Genomic DNA, 17,757 nt, shown 5'->3' on the forward strand with positions numbered 1-17,757 from the left:
AAACTTGAAGTTTCTTCAACAAGCACCAGCTGCCACCATATTATGTTTTCTATTTTCACGCAGACACACCAATCACACAGATGAGATTAGTGGATCCTAAAGGTAGGTTCTTTTATTGAAGATACTAACTTGTACACAGCAATACTGGGAAGGTGATTTACATTCTTGTTCCTCTGGCTGCTTGCAGCAAGTGCTTGGAGGTCACGAGGACCTGTGCATCACATCCTGTCTGGTGATGGACAGCCTTTTCAGATACACCACTTAAAGCAATACTGCAGCACTTAAAGCAAAACCACAACAGTACTAACACTACTGCTTTCAGAGAACAGACAACGCTTACATATCCGAGTTCAGAGAACACACAACACTCACACTGCCAGGTTCTGAAAATGCACAGCGCTCACATTGCTGGGTTCAGAGAACGCACAATACTCATACAGCCAAGTTCAGAAAACACACAGCGCTCAAACTGCCGAGTTCAGAAAACACACAGCGCTGACACTGCCGCGTTCAGAGAATGCACAGCGCTCATACTGTTGAGTTCAGAGAATGCACAGCACTCACACTGCCAGGTTCAGAAAATGCACAGAGCTCACACTGCTGGGTTCAGAGAATGCACAATGCTCATACTGCAAAGTTCAGAAAACACACAACGCTCACACTGTCGAGTTCAGAGAATGCACAATGCTCATACTGCCAAGTTTAGAAAACACACAGCGCTCACACTGCCGAGATCAGAGAATGCACAATGCTCATACTGCCAAGTTCAGAAAACACACAGCGCTCACACTGCCGAGATCAGAGAATGCACAATGCTCATACTGCCAAGTTCAGAAAACACACAGCGCTCACACTGCCGAGATCAGAGAATGCACAATGCTCATACTGCCAAGTTCAGAAAACACACAGCGCTCACACTGCCGAGATCAGAGAATGCACAATGCTCATACTGCCAAGTTCAGAAAACAAACTGCGCTGACACGGCCGAGTTCAGAGAACGCACACCGCTGACACTGCTGAGTTAAGAAAACACACCGCTCACACTGCCGAGTTCAGAGAATGCACAGCGCTCACACTAACCCACTTCCCCATCCCCCCGATCTCCTGACCTCCAGGCAAGTAAAGAGGAAGCGTGTGTCTGGCCGCAGGTTCCAGTTAGGTGTATGCGCAGCCACAACATCGGATGTGCATGTGTGGCTCCAGGTGGGGTGGATGGGTGAGACTGTGTTTAGGTTCAGTGCCCAGCTGCCATGCCAGCAGTCACAGGGTAGAATAATCCATTATAAACATGACAACATTGATTAAAAATTGCAACTTCACAACTTCATTACTTTAGCAACCTGAACATAATGCTACATTGTTCTGCTTCAACATTTGCCATCCCCAGCTAGACAATTAGAGTTATTTTTAAATGCCACTTTCATGATAATAGCAAAGGCAGCAAAAACAGACTTCCAGAAATGTAATCATCTCAACTGTGGTGGTAGGAGGAATGCCTACCCAGGATTTGTGTCTTATCCCAGGAACCCGTAAACCTGATGTATCATAATTCTAATTTATGGGGCCAGCTTTCTGGGTCAATGTGTTTTAAAAGGATAAGCTGTATAGGCACAGAAATATTGATCACACATTGGCTTTCACCAAATAACCAGAGACAATGCCTGAGCACATGGTGGTGGACAGAATATCAAGGGAAGCTAGGAAACACCAGCTATTGAATCTCCACAGAACCAAATAAAAGTTACAGCACAGAAAGAGGTCATTCTGCCCATTGTGTCTGCGCCGGCTGAAATAACTAGCCATCCATTCTAATCCCACCTTCTAGCACCTGGTCCATCGTCTTGCAGGTTACAGCACTTCAGGTGCATGTCCAGGTAACTTTTAAAAAAGTTGAAGGTTTCTGCCTCCAACACCAACCTGTGCAGTAAATTCCAGACACCCACCACCCTCTGGGTGAAAAAGCTTTTCCTCATGTACCCTCTAATCCTTCTATCAATCACCTGAAATCTGTGCTTCCTGGTAATTCACCTTCCCGCTAGGGGAAACAGGTCCTTCCTGTCTATCTAGGCTACTATATACCTTATCGAAGGGCTTTTGAAAATCCACATACATTACATCTACTGCATTATCCTTTGCCTAACCTTTATTATTTCAAAAAATTCAATACGGTTGGTCCAGAATGAAATTTGAAATCTGTATTTTCGGTTTCTATTATTTCTATTACATCGTTGAGTGAAGATTCCATTATTTTTCCTTCGACTGATGTTAAGCTAACTGGTCTATATTTCCTGGAACTTCTTGAATCTCCCATTTTAAGTACAGGGCTTACATGAACTGTCTACCAGGCTCCCTGGCAATATTCTCTTTTTCTAATGAATTGTTGTACATGTAATACTGCCTCTGCTATCTCTTCCCTAACTTCTTTTTACCATGTGCAGAGGCAATTCATCCAGACCAGGGGCTTTCTCAAATATCTCCCTGCCCCCAATTTTCTACTTTAAAAGTCTTTATATCTTCTTTGATCTCTTCTTCTAATGCTGTGCCCAGCTTGACAGTTTCCCTAGTAAATACTGCTGCAAAGTAACTATTCAATATTTCTGCCATTTTGCTATCATTACCTGTCAGTTTACCTTGTGCATCTTTTAATTGCACTTTTCCTATCCTGATTTTTCTTTTACTAGTGAGTCTGTAGAATACTTTTCTTATATACTTTGAAAATTTAATTTCTTAGTTCCTGTGTACTTTCGGAATTGTTCATTTTACTTTCTTCCGAACCTCTTCATATTGCCTTTTGTCATCCTTTCCTTTATTGCCTATGTATTTAAGGTATGCCTTTTCTTGTTTCAATTTTAATCTTATTCTTTTTATTCATCCATGATGTTTCATTATAGGATAAGTTTGTTCTGGTTTTTTGTTCGCAATATATACATATACATTTTATCTGTTCATGGGATGTGGGCATTGTTGGAAGGCCAGCAATTATTGCCCATCCCTAATTGTCCTGGAGAAGTGGTGGTGAGGTAAACCCACAATTCTATTAGGGAGGGAGGTCCAGGATTTAGGGCCCATTCACTTACACAAGAATGAAAATTGGGCTCTTTGACCTAACAACAGTGAAGGAATGGCAATATATTTTCAAGTCAGAACAGTGAGAGACTTGGAAGGGAATTTGCAGATGGTGGTGTTCCCGTGCATCTGCTGCCTGTGTTCTTCTAGATAGTAGAGGTCACAGGTTTCGAAGGCCCTGTCAAAGGAGGCTTGGTGAGTTGCTGTAGTGCATCTTGTAGATGGCACACACTACTGCCAGTGTGCACCAGTGGTGAAAGAAGTGAATGTTTAAGAAAGTGGATGGGGTGCCAATCAAGCAGGCTGCTTTGTCTGGATGATGCTGAGTTTGTGTGTTGGAGCTGTACTCATCCAGGCAAGTGGAGAGTATTCCATTACACTCCTGACTTGTGCCTTGTAGATGGTGGACTGGCTTTGGGAAGTCAGGTGGTGAGTTACTTGCCACATAATTCCCAGCCTCTGACTTGCTATTGTAGCCACAGTATTTATATGGCTGGTCCAGTTCAGTTTCTGGTCAATGGTAACCCCCAGGATGTTTGATGGTGAGGAATTCAACAATGGTAATGCTGCTGAAAGTCTAGGGGAGATGATTAGATTCTTTTTGGAGATGTTCATTGCCTGGCACTTGTGTGGCACAAATGGTACTTGCCTCTTAATTAGCCAAAGTCTGAATGTTGTTCAGGTCTTGCTGCATGCGGAAACAGACTGCTTCATTTCCTGAGGAGCTGCAAATAGAACTGAACACTATGCAATCATCCCCATCTCGGACCTGATGATGGTGGGAAGGTCATTAATGAAGCAGCTGAAAATGACTGGGCTGAGGACACTGCATTGGGGAACTCCTGGAGCAATGTCCTTCCTTTGTGCTAGATATGACTCCAGCTAATGGAGAGTTTTCTTCCTGGTTCCCATTCAATTTTACTGGGACTCGTTGATGCCACACTTGGCCAAATGCTTCCCTGATGTTGAGGGTGGTCACTATCACCTCACCTCTGGAATTCAACTCTTTTGTCCATGTTTGGACTAAGCTTTGAATAATGTCAGGTATCGAGTGGTGCTGGCATATTGGATTTGTCCTGTTTTTGTAGACAGCATGTACCCGGGCAATTTTCCACATTGTTGGGTAGATGCCATAGTTGTAGCTGTACTTTAACAACTTGCTAGGGCACAGCTAGTTCTGAGGCACAAGTCCTCAACACTACAGCCTGAATGTGGTCAGGGCCAACGACCTTTGCTGTAAACAATGCATTTGCTCTTTTTTATATCACATGGAGTGAATTAAATTGGCTGAAGAGTGGCACGTGACACGAGGGATCTCAGAAGGAGGCCGAGATGGATCATCCAATCTGCATTTCTGTCAGCTGTGGTTCAGTTTATAGCACTCTGGCCTCTGAGCCAGAGGTTGTGGGTTCAAAGGCCTTGAGCACAAAAATCAAGACTGACAGTCTAGTGCAGTACTAGGGAGCATTGTACTGGTGGAGGTACTGTCTTTCAGATGAGGTGTTAAACTGAGTCCTCATCTGCCCTCTCAGATGAATGTAAAAGATCCCATGGCACTATTTTGAAGAGCAGGGGAGTTATCCCTAGAGTCCTGGCCAATATTTATCCCTCAATCAACATCACAAGAACAGATCATGGGTCATTATCACATTATGGAATCATAGGGTCATTTATGGCACAGGAGGCCACCATTCAGTCCATCAAGTCCATGCCCGTTCTCCACGGAGTCATTTAGGACATTTCACCAGAAACATTTCAAGGTGTAGCCAGCGAGAAATAAGCAATCTTTTCTGAAGTCAATTCTACACATCATACCCATAATACACTATTAGTAGCATAATTTCAACATGGACTTGTGCAATTTCACAAGCTGACATGGATATGATTAATAACTTGTCATATATCCTACATTAAGACAGTGACTACACTTAAAAAGTACTTCATTAGCTGTAAAACACTAAGACATTCGTTGGTCATGAAAGGTGCTATATAAACGCAAGCTTTTCTGGCTGAAGATGATCACAAACACATCAGCCTCATCTTTTGCATGTGCTGGGCTCCTCCATCATTTAGGATGGGGATGTTCATAGAACCTTCTCCTCCCATTAGCTGTTGAATTGTCCACCACCATTCACAACTGAATGTAGCATGTAGGCAGATTTTTGATCTGTTCCGTTTGTTATGGAATTGCTCAGCCCTGTCAATAGCATGCTGCTTTTAGTGTTTAGCAAGCATGTAGTCCTGTATTGCAGCTTCACCTGGTTGGCACCTCATTTTTAGGTACACCTGGTGCTGCACCTGGCATGCTCTCCTATACTCCTCATTAAACCCCATTGAAGGGTTGGTCCCCTAGCTTGATGGTAATGGTAGAGTATGGGATATGCTAGGCCACGAGATTACAGATTGTGGTTGAATATAATTCTGCTGCTGCTGATGGCCCACAGCCCTCAGTTTTCAGCTACTTGATCGGTTCTGAACCTATCCCATTTAGCACGATGGTAGTGCCACACAACATGAGAATGGTTCCATGAATGAGTAAATTCATTTACGAAAATAGATTGGAGAAGTTGGGACTGTTTTCCTTGGAGAAGATAAGGCTGAGGAGATTTGATAGAGGTATTCAAAATCATGAGGGGCTGGACAGAATAGGTAGGGAGAAACTGTTCGCACTCGAGGAAGGATCAAGAACTAAAAGGCACAGATTTAAGGTAATTGGCAAAAGAAACAATGGCGACATGAGAAAAAATCTTTTCACATAGCAAGTGGCTAGGATCAAAACTGAACCTGCCTCCAGCGCACTTGCTGGCAGTGCAATCAAGGCATTCAAAAGGGAATTAGATAGGTATCTGAAAAGAAAGAATGTACAGCGTTATGGAGAGAAGGCGAGGGAATGGCACCAAGTGAATTGTTCACTCGGAAAGCCGGTGCAGATACGATGAGACGAATAGCTGCCTTTTGTGCTGTAATTCTGTGAACACGACGGGTGTCCTTAGTGTGAAGATGGGACTTCATCTCCAGAAGGTTTGTGCAGTGGTCACTCCTACCAATGCTGCATGAACAGATGCATCTGTGACAAGTTGATTGGTGAGGATGAGATCAAGTAGATTTCTCCCTCCTGTTTGTGTTCTCACCATCTGCCACAGGCCCAGTCTGGCAGCTATGACCTTGAGGACTCAGCCGTCTTGGTCAATAGTGGTACTACCAAGACACTCTTCGTGATGCACACTGAAGTTCCAAGAGTACATTCTGGGCCCTTGCCACTCTCAGTGCTTTAATCTAATGGTGTACTGATTCATCAATTGAGGGAGGGTGGTCATCAGCAGGAGGTTTCCTTTCCCATGCTTGACCTAATGCCATTAAGTCTCATGAACTTGACTGATCGCAGTTTTAAATATTTCTTACTGCTGTTTTATCTCGTCAAATTTGTTATCCAGTTTACCTTCTCTCATTGCATTCTCATCCCCCAAAATTAGCTCCCTCCCCTAATTACTTTGGTCTTTTGTCTTATGTTTGTCTCATCATTTTATACCTTATTGCATTATGATGGCTATTGCCCAGATGCTCCCCTGTATGTACGCCACTTATCTGCTCTGGTTCCTTTCTCATTACTAGATACAGTATTAATTCCTCTCTTGCTGAGCTTATGTACTGGATGAGAAAGGAGTTCTGCACACTGTATAAAAACTCCATTTTCTTTTCCCCTTTCACTACCTTCCCTTACCAGTTTATCTGGAGGTATTTGAAATCTCCCATGATTATGATTCTACAGTCACTTTACACTTCTAATGTACTGCCTCATACTGTTTGGGAAAGGCAACTGCAGGGACATTAGCCCTGACATCTCTGGCAAATTTGGCCCTCAGCTACAACAATGATCACTTGTGCAAAGCTATAAAGTTACATCAGGCCAACTGTGGTAGGTCTGCAGCTATCAACTTGGCTACTGACCTGTTACATTTAATAGTCAAAATTGCTTCTTAGGTTTGTCTTCCCTCGTTAAACCTCTTTTTAAACACTTATGTGGTTGGCTAGGAAAATGTTGAAGATGCTATGTTAAGGCGACTGACTGCATGCAGCCTGCAAACGATGTTGCTATGTGTTCCTACCACTTGAAGACAGAGATGCAGCAATCACAAAAAAAAATTCTGTGGTCTTGTTATATAAAGTGCCCACAGTTTCATTTATTGTCAAAACCCCATTCACAAGCCTGTTTTTTTTCCAAAAAGACCAAACCCTTATACACAAACACAAGTGATATTCTGAAGATGCAGTCCAATATTTTATACAGAAACGGAAACAATTCTTTCCACTTTTTTTTTTAACTCCATGTAGTGAGCAGCAGAGATGCCCAGATCTTGTGTTCTAAAACTAAACTACAGGGACGTTTGCAAAACTTATCAATCTTATCTACAATCCATTTCTTTACTCAATTAAGTTGTATATAATACAAAAAAAGAAATTTGAAATTGCATTTTTGATGAAAAATTATGTATGTCTCTTTTGGCAGATACTTGTCCCAGAAACTTACCCAGCTTGTTTTTAAAATACATCGATTGCAATATTTTAGATCAAATGAGTGATCCATAAATGTTGTTGATTGAACAACCAAATCAAGATAATCTCCATTGCACCATATAAAAGGCACTTGAAGTGGGGATTCCTGCATTGTGGGTGCACAGAACTATTGGCAAATGAGAACAGTCAGATTTTCAAAAGGGACTTGAAAGGTTATCTTGTGCATCAGTTCCGTTCATGCAATCGTTCAAGGTCTTTAAGCAACCACTATCATTTCTAAGCAGCAGAAAGGTTTATGTAAATCAATTTGATGTATTAAAGCCATGAACAATCAATCTATTTGTATTTACCTGCTAAATCACTCATACCAAGTACACAACCCACTTCAAAGGCTATTAACCCACTGAGCTAAACCGGCAATACAATTCACAATGATCAAACATGTAGACATTAGACAATGCCATAATTCTCTCATAAATTACAAAATCTTTATGCCAACATTTATAAAACTGAAGCCTTAATAAAGGACATCTTTTAGTGTTTGAAAGTGGTTGTGCCAATGGAAAAGGTCTATAAATTGCAACACATGGAAGTTTTGTTAGTTTAAGATACAGTGCACTGCTTTTCCATCTCTACTGCTGAGAGAGTAGTGCATTTCGGTTGGCTTTCATCTTCTCTAAACGCTTCACCAAGTGGCTATTAGTCATTTCCATCTCCTCATTCTTATCCAACGCTGATCGTAACTGTGAGGAGGTATAAAAACACTTGGTAATTATCACTAAGCACAGTAGAAAACACTCACATAAATAACTCATTAAAGTTGTCATTCCAGTTAAAAACTTAAATGTTCACAACTAGAAGTCCAGCTAAGGAAACAGACACATCAGGTTGTTTTACCTCCTGGTCCAAATGCAAAATTCAAAATGCACATTCGTATGCAAATACCAAAATCACAAACAGTTTAAAAGTCACAAATCACAAGTCACCAGCTTTAGATGGGGCAGCGCATAGTTTCAATTGCCTTAAATCATTCACAACTACAACCAACTACATTGTTGAGGGTTGAGTCACTTTTCACATCTTGGAAAAGCAATGTTATTTAGGCCAACCTCTTAAAATTAGTCGATCTCCTTTGATTTGCACATAGGGGGCTGGATTTTATGCAGTGGTGGTGGTCCTGATGCCAGGCCAGAAAGGTGAGGGGAACCCCACTTTGGCTGTTTGGGAGACCCTCTGCCACATTTAACAGTGTTCAGGCAATTAACTGTCTGGCGCCAGGGTGCCCGTCCCTTTAAGGATGGGAATCCTGCCTCCATGAGCTTCTGACCAATCAGAGGACTGGCATCTCAGCAGTCCCACTAGCGCCGCTGGGAGCGCTAGGCCCGGTACTAGGAACAGCCATGGAGCCCTGGAGAGGTGAGTGGGGTGGGCTCATCGAGGCCAGTCTTTGCCACTGAGAGCCCTCTGAGGGCTACAGATTGCCCAAGCAGGAGGTCACCCCCCATCCCACCAGCTTGAGGCTGTCTGGTGTTACTGGGTGGACTCCCCACGTAGTGGAAGACCCTCTCCACCACTGGCTAAATGTCAATGGCGATATGAGGCGCTCGTGACCACTTAAAGGCCTTAATTAGCCTCCAGGTAGGAAGGCCGTCCTTGGTCTTCCCCACTCCTGACTTCTTGTGGGGGGGGGGGGGAGAGATTTGGGAAGGCTACAAGCACTCTGTCCCTCGTCTTCCCTCCCAGCCCGCTACCGAAGGGAGAATTAAATTTGCCCAGGGACTGCAGTGTTCAAATGAAGTGAGGTTAGAGGGCAGTGATAATTAAATTGTGTGCACAGACATAATTCAGTCTGCACTGTAATACAGAAACATAGAAAATAGGAGCAGGAGTAGGCCATTTGGCCCTGCTCCGCCATTCATAATGATCATGGCTGATCATCCAACTCAGTAGCCTGTTCCAGCTTTCGCCCCATACCCTTTGAACCCAAGAGCTATATCTAACTCCTTTTCAATGTTTTGGCCTCAACTGCTCTCTGTGGTAGCGAATTCCACAGGTTCACCACTCTGGGTGAAGAAATTTCTCCTCATCTCAGTCCTGAAATGTTTACCCCGTATCCTTAGACTATGACCCCTGGTTCTGGACTCCCCCACCATCGGGAACATCATTCCTGCATCTACCCTGTCAAATCCTGTTAGAATTTTATAGGTTTCTATGAGATCCCCCCCTCACTCTTCTGAACTCCAGTGAATATAATCCTAACTGACTAATCTCTCCTCATATGTCAGTCCCACCATCCCAGGAATCAATTTGGTAAACTTTCGCTGCACTCCCTCTCTAGCAAGAACATCTTTTCTCAGATAAGGAAACCAAAACTGCACACAATATTCCAGGTGTGGCCTCACCAAGGTCCTGTATAATTGCAGAAAGACATCCCTCCTTCTGTACTCGAACCCTCTTGCTATGAAGGCCAACACACCATTTGCCTTTTTTACCGCCTGTTGTACCTGTATGCTTACCTTCAGCGACTGGTGTATGAGAACACCCAGGTCTCGTTGCATATTCCCCTCTCTCTGTTTATAGCCGTTCAGATACTAAGTCAGCCTTCCTGTTTTTGCTACCAAAGTGGACAATCTCACATTTATCCACATTATACTGCATCTGCCATGCATTAGCCCATTCACTCAACTTGTCCAAATCACCATGAAGCCTCTCTGCATCCTCCTTACAACTCACCCTCCCACCCAGTTTTGTGTCATCTGCAAATTTGGAGATATTACATTTAGTTCCCTCATCTAAATCATTAATGTATATTGTAAATAGCTGGGGTCCTAGCACCGATCCCTGCGGTACCCCACTAGTCACTGCCTGCCATTCGGAAAAAGACCCATTTATCCCTACTCTTTGTTTCCATCAATTTCCCCCAAACCATTTCTCTACTAGTACTGATTTCTTTCAGTTCCTCTCTCTCACTAAGCCCTGTGTTCGCCAACATTTCTGGTATGATATTTGTGTCCTCCTTTGTGAAGACAGAATCAAAGTATGCATTTAGTTGGTCAGTCATTTCTTTACTCCCCATAATAAATTCACCTGTTTCTGACTGTAAGGGACCTACATTTGTCTTCACCAATCTTTTTCCCTTCACATATCCACAGAAACTTTTACAGTCAGTTTTTATGTTCCCTGCAAGCTTGCTCTCGTACTCTATTTTCCCCTGCTTAATTAATCCCTTGGTCCTCCTTTGCTGCATTCTAAACTGATCCCAATCCTTAGGTCTGTTGTTTTTCCTGGCAAATTTATATGCCTCTTCCTTGGATCTAATGCTATCTCTAATTTCCCTTGTAAGCCATGGTTTGGCTATCTTTCCCATTTTACTTTTGCGCCAGACAGGGATAAACAATTGTTGCAGTTCATCCATGCGCTCTTTAAATGTTTGCCATTGCCTATCCACCGTCATCCCTTTAAGTAACGTTTCCCAATACATCATGGCCAACTCGCGCCTCATATCTTCGTAGTTTCCTTCTCTAAGATTCAGGACCCTTGTCTCAGAATCAACTATGTCACTCTCCATCTTGATGAAGAATTCTATTATATTATGGTTGCTTGTCCCCAAGGGGTCTTGCACCACTAGACTGTCAATTATTCCTCTCTCATCACACAATACCCAGTCTAGGATGGTCTGTTCTCTAGTTGGTTCCTCAACGTACTGGTCCAGAAAACCATCCCGTATACACTCCAAGAATTCCTCCTCTGCGGTATTGTGACTAATTTGATTTTCCCAATCTATATGCAGATTAAAATCACCCATAATTACAGATGTTCCTTTATCGCATGCATCTCTAATTTCCTGTTTAATGCCTTTCCCAACATCACCACTACCCCCGCTAATGTTTTTTGCCCTTTAGTGTTTCTCAGCCATACAGTTGCCCTTATTTTTATATAATGCTTTGATATTATAGTTAATTAGAAAGACTTATGGCATTGTAGAAAGCAGAGAAGTAGAATCAGTTGGAGCATAGGAGCTCTTGCACAATAGAGGTTAAGGAGTTGGGAGATGCAAAACCAAGGCACTACACTGCCACTACTGGGAAGATGGTGTAATTACAGCATGACAAGTTTGCACAGGCAGTTCCACCTTAAAACATGGACATAGGAATTTATAATGTGTTATTAAAGTCTTTTTAAATTTTTTTTGAGGATTTGTATTTTAGAATCATGGACATTGGTTTATTTGGGAAAACTGAAAAGACTCCATGGATGTGTTTTTTTTTTAACAAGGGTCTTCTTTAAAAACAAAGCTTTACTGGCTGTCACATACCTTAAGCTCAGTAAACAGAAACCTTGGTGACCTGGGGAAGATGTTTACAGAGAAATGGCCTGTCGAGATTTATGAGGGAGGAGTTGGTTTCACTTCTGAAATATTCTTTTGACTTTCTGGTTGGGGTGTAGACTGTGTTGAAAAGCAGTTGGAGATCAACCTGCCAAGGGAGAAACACCCAGCTCATCTTTCTTGCACGTCTCAAAGAGACCTGGAGAAATGCAGTATGTCAGCTCCTATTTCTCTACCACTTTGAAAAACCTGCAAATCCAGAGTGGGATAACTGATGTCACATTTCTCCTGGAAAGCCTACCAGACTACTTCTCGACATCTCCAGAACGAACTGCTCCAGCAAAGATCCCAGTGATCAGTCTCTGTATACCTGGACGCCAGACCAAAAGGGACAACTGACATCCTTCCATATCTTCTCTTTTTTCTTCAAAAATTATAAGTATTTGGCCAAAGTATTCCTTTTTTTGTTTTTTTTTGGTAAAAAAGCTCTACAGAGAATGTCTCTATTTTTCAGTTAACTGGCGTGTGTGTCTTGGTGGGGGTATTTAAAAAGGGAATTTTCATATTTCAGTTTATTTTGAGGCTTTGCTTTGTTACTGGACAAGTCTTTTATAATAAACTGATAGTTTTGTTGTTTATTGAAGAAACCTGGTTGGTGTATTTTATTCTGTGATAAAGAGTAGAGTATATGATTGACCATATCTGTAACTGGGTAAACATTTTAAATGTATGTTGCGACCTGTGGAGAAGTGGAACTAGAAAAGACAGTGCACTCCTCCCACCTCGGTCGCAACAAATATGAAAAGTAGACAATAGTGTGACAGAAACACAAGTAGTAAGGTTTTGTAGTTAAGAAGTGTGTGTCCATTCAAGTTTTTTTTAAATTATGGATAGATATTTCTGACAGCCACCATCAGTATTAGCAGCCTGGAGGAGGTCTCAGGGAAATAAAAAGAAAATTAAGGAATCAATCATGTCTCTTCACAACAAAACACAAAACTAAAAATGCAATTTTTAGGTATCCTAGTAAGAAAAGCCAATATAGCTGACTGTTTATTTGTTTTGCAGGGGGATCTTGGGGCTGAGCAAAAGTATGAAAACACTGTACTTAAATCATTTTAAGAAATATTTAAAGACAGAATGTATTGGATTTGATACTCAAATAGTGCATTCGCACACCACTAAGAGCAACAATTTGATAGTTCACACTGGAACAGCCGACAGGCAATATAAGTGAGGAGGATTAAATGGAAGTCAAAAATGACATTACTCTGAGGCTAGAATGGAAGAGACCACTTAGGCAAAGAAAAAGGCCATATAGCCCACTGTGCCTGTGCTGGATCTCAAAGAGCTATTGGTTTAGCTCCCATAAAGAATCATTTGCTATTGCAACTTATTTCTGTAACTCAACAGCAGAGCAGTATTTCGTAAGCAGTTTTCATACCTCTCGCTGCAGCCTCCTCTTTTCTGCTTTTAATTCATCCTCTATTTTTTCTGAGTTTTCTGTTGCTATTTTATAACGAAGCACCTGTCCTTCGAGTCTGACAACCTGCAAATCCATACAAGAAATGTAAGCTACAATATTGCTGCCAGAGGAAATTTCAGGAAAATATTTCCACAGAATTAATATTCAAAATTATAATTTGGAAGAACTAGTATTTGTTACATCCACACAATTCAAAACTATATTCAAGGGTTAAAATCTTTCAACTCATTTATGATTCAATACTTTAGATAATGCTGCAAAAATTTAAATTGTTAGCCACTGAAGAGAAGTACTTAAGCTCAAGTTTGAGAATATGATTATCAAGTCACTGCAGTTGCAGATGTTTCTTTATTTTATGAATCCAAAAATAGAGGATATTTCTATAGCAATTCAGGAAATCATTCAAATTGAATATTTTTCATAAATTGCATCGCACACCTGGCAAATATGGTCTAGTAAATAATTAAGAAGCATAACAGATTTGGGAGCGGTTACTGTACTTGACTCATTGAAAATATGTACTAGCAGTCTGTAAAGAACAGGTTTGCATTTATATAGCACCTTTCACAACCTCAGGATGTCCCAAAACATCCCAAAACTAAAAGTACTTTTGAAGTACAGTCACTTTTGTAATACAGATAGGCGTCAGCCTTGACTCAGAGGTAGCACACACAGCTGAGTCAAAAGCTACATTTCAGAGACTTGAGCAGTTAATCTAGGCTGGCACTTCTATGCATTACTGAGGGAATGCTGCGAGGTCATGTCTGTCGTCTCAGTTGGGTGTTGAAGATATCACAATTCGACAAAGAGCAAGGGAGTTTTCCTGCTATCCTGGCCAACATTTATCCCTCAACAAACGCCTAAAGCAGATCCTCTGGTCAGTTATTTCATTGTTATTTGTGGGAGCTCGCTGTGAGCAAATTCGCTGCCATGTTTCCTGCAATAACTGTACTTTAAAAGTACTTCATTGGCTGTAAAGTGCTTTTGGATGTCCTGAGGTCATGAAAAGCTTTATATAAGTTTTTAATCTAAAAAAAAGGTGACAGCCAATATGCAAGGTCCCACAAACAGCAGTTGAGATAAATGACAAATTCAACAGTTTACTTTTTTTCAATAAAAAGGGTTGTTGGCCACGACACCAGGTGAATTCATCCGCTCTTGGAACTTTTACACCCACCTGCAAAAGACAGGGCCTCGGTTTAACGACTCATCCGAAAGAAGGCACCCACTCCCCTTAACAGTACAGCACTCTACTGCACTGGAGTGTCAGCCTAGATTGTGCACACTAGTTTCTGGATTGGGGCTTTAACCCATGACCTGCTGAATCAGCAGCAAATGTGCTACCACTGAAATCCAGCTGACAGCTCAAAAGTTTCAGACTCCACTCCGTCCATAGTGTCTGTAATAAATATTCAACATAATTACACAACAAAGCATTGTTATGAGAATATGCAGACACAACCTGCCTTTGTAAGCAGCAGCTCCCTAGAGCATTATAGAAAAATAACCTGCTCTTTGAAAATTTGAGACCTTAAACACAGCAGGCTGGTATAACTACATGTGTTACAGGGTGGTTGTCTCCATGGCTGGGAGGCAGGGAAGGAAAGATTTCCTCTGTTTGCTATTTGAGTGTAAATCATAAGTGTGTTCTGTGAATTTAAATTTACAGTTCATTGATAATTAGGAAACAGCACAGCAGGTTCCTACACCCCAGCTGGGCAGTGGAGAGTCAATGTATGAAAGCAAAGTTCTTTTAACAAAAAGGACGTTGGAATGATTGAATCTGCATTTCTCTCAGATATCTCCCAATGATCAGCCACAAGACAGCTTTGGCAGAAGCTTGCCTACCTTTGCTGGTAGAAGTCATGGAGGCACTTTAAAAAGGGGTATCAAAATTTTGTCTTCATGGCCCACAGAGGTATGGGCAATGGAGCCTTGGGGGAAGACATATAAAATTTAAATCCATCTTCCCATGTATCTCAAGAACTTGGTTATGTGATAAGGATTTATCCACTAAGGAGGCAATAGCCCTTTCCAAACATGCAGGCTCAGAAAACAAGATACCATCAATTAAGAATAAACGTGCAAATAGGATTAAGTATCCTGGGTGGATCATCAAGGATGAAGGAAGGCATGTGGCCCAAAGATGGAAATCCTGTGACCTAAAGGGTGGGGTGGTGAAAAGGAACAAAAATTCAATTTGAAAAATAAAAAGTGATGGTTAATGCAGGACATAATTATGTAATACAGATACATTTAAAAGATTACAGAGACATATATACAACCCTCCCTATCTTCAACTGAGATCAGCTACCTCAGCACAGGTGAGAAGCTGGGATCTTTTTAGTTTGTATGCCTCAGTGCCACACTATACAGTACTCACTGAACAATCAAGAAGTTTGCTGGAGTAGATCCACCAATTTTTTTGTTGCAATTATACGTAAAAGTACAAGTTTTTAAGCTGGCCTGTGCTAAAGTATGTTTCAAAGAACTTTCTGCCACCACACTCAGCACCCCGAAGCAAAATGATTATCAGTCTTATCTCAGTCAAGTATATCTTCAACCTCAGACACTAAATAGCTTTCTTTAGATACCAACAAAAATTGGTAACACTTCCATTATTTATTTACCAATAGAACTCCCATTGAATTACTCACGGTATGTTAGTGGAGCTACAAAGCAATACAGTAGCCATGGCCTGTAACTACTGCATCACCATGACATGTTTAGGTAACAAATTTTCATTATTTATGTAAGCATTTTTAATGTTAAATGTTACATCAAAAGCAAAACCAAAAACGGTAACAGGAAGTGAAGTCTGTGGACAGAAAATACAGGTATACGACTGCAATACATATAAATATGTGAACAATTGCAAGGAGGATATTATTAGAATTTCCAATCACATTTAAAAATGTCTATGGTATGAAAGGTACTCACATTTTGTTCAACAGTGGCAATGTCCTGTTCTGCCTTCGACAGTTTAAACTTGTACTCACTCAACTGCCTATTTACATCTCCTGAAAGTAAACATACAGTGAGGAGATATAATACAAACAACTCGGAAAAACACATGGAGGAGTTCAGCAGGATCTAACAGGACTCAAAAAATACTTAAAACTTAACTTGACAATAGAGCTAGTAGTACTAGGCAGATGGTAACAAGTCATCGGCAATGACCAGAGGTCAAGGCTCAAATCTCCCATCGATAACCTATTAAATGGAATGCAAAATATCTTATGCGAGAAATACACTGATCTACAAAAAATGTATCCTCTACTAACATGTCCAGAGCCTTTTATTATTTGATAGTCGAATCACCCAATACATAACTTGCTAGTTTGTAAATGAATCGTGGGGAAAGAACAGCTAAGGATCTTACTCATCCCTGCTAACTGAGCAAGGATCCTTTTGCATTCATGCATCTCGTTGACACTCATTGGCTTGGCTCTTGGCCAAGGGACCAGAGATCTGCAATGGCAGGAGGAACTATATCCCAGCACGTCAGCACCTTCAGAAGAGGATGGGTTGGGGAGCAAATTGATAATTAAATCCTTTAGTTGAATGTCAGCTTTAGATTCCATGAAATGCACACAGAATATGCACTGAACTTACTCTGCATTTCAAGAATTTGTAGATCTGTTCCATTTTCCAGTCGATCAGAATCTGTGAGCACATTCTCAATCTTAGAGTTCTTCTGTCGTTCCTCTTCCAACTGAAATTTCAGCTTCCTGATCTACCAAAGCAAAGTGACCAAAGGACAACCAATAAGCTCCAGCAATTGAAACACTGGGAGCACATACTTAGAAAGGTGACAAAGGGCATCTAAGTAAGTCACTCACAGTAAAATGTCTTTTATTGTGGGATATAAATATGTATTTTATATATGAGGAAAACTTTTAAATACTGAAAGCTTCTCTGTGAAATAGGTTCAACATTGACCACATCATTACCACACCACTTTCTTCAGTCAGGCTGTAATCTTAGACTAAAGGAATGTTGAAAATCATCATTGGCTTCCTGTAATCAGCTTGTAGCAACATATTTTTTCTGTGGTTTGCGACTGATCTTAGTTTTCCAACAGGCTGCTTTTCTCCTTCTTTGTCTCTTTCCCTATCCCCACGCAAAAGACTGATCTGATTAGTTCTCCACTACTGAAGTATGAAGTGCCATTGTAAGCTTGCTGCAATATGGCAAAACCTGCCCATTTATAGGAAAAGGAGATTTTGAATGAATGACTGACACCTTATGAGTAGAAATTGAATGGTCCCTGGTCCAGGGGTACCCTGGAAAAGTTTGTCATGAAGAATGCTTAAATTGCATGTTTCTATGTTTAAGTTGGGTACAACCATTAAGGTAAACA

General features: G+C 41.3%; 1 protein-coding gene across 5 annotated transcripts in view; it reads right to left on the reverse strand.

The window, feature by feature from the left end:
* Nucleotides 1–7,196: 7,196 nt before the first annotated feature.
* lrrfip2 (leucine rich repeat (in FLII) interacting protein 2) overlaps nt 7,197–17,757 on the reverse strand; it is a 235,164-nt gene continuing 224,603 nt past the window's right edge. For all 5 annotated transcript variants that reach the window (XM_068032281.1, XM_068032276.1, XM_068032279.1 and 2 more), the window contains 4 exons: nt 17,010–17,130; nt 16,335–16,414; nt 13,353–13,457; nt 7,197–8,324 (listed from right to left, as the gene is read on the reverse strand). In XM_068032281.1, coding sequence (XP_067888382.1) covers nt 8,214–8,324; nt 13,353–13,457; nt 16,335–16,414; nt 17,010–17,130 — 417 coding nt within the window. In that variant the 3' untranslated portion in view covers nt 7,197–8,213. The remainder of the gene's footprint in view (nt 8,325–13,352; nt 13,458–16,334; nt 16,415–17,009; nt 17,131–17,757) is intronic.

The sequence above is a fragment of the Heterodontus francisci genome, chromosome 5 (genome assembly GCF_036365525.1).
Source record: "Heterodontus francisci isolate sHetFra1 chromosome 5, sHetFra1.hap1, whole genome shotgun sequence".
Lineage (NCBI taxonomy): Eukaryota > Metazoa > Chordata > Chondrichthyes > Heterodontiformes > Heterodontidae > Heterodontus > Heterodontus francisci.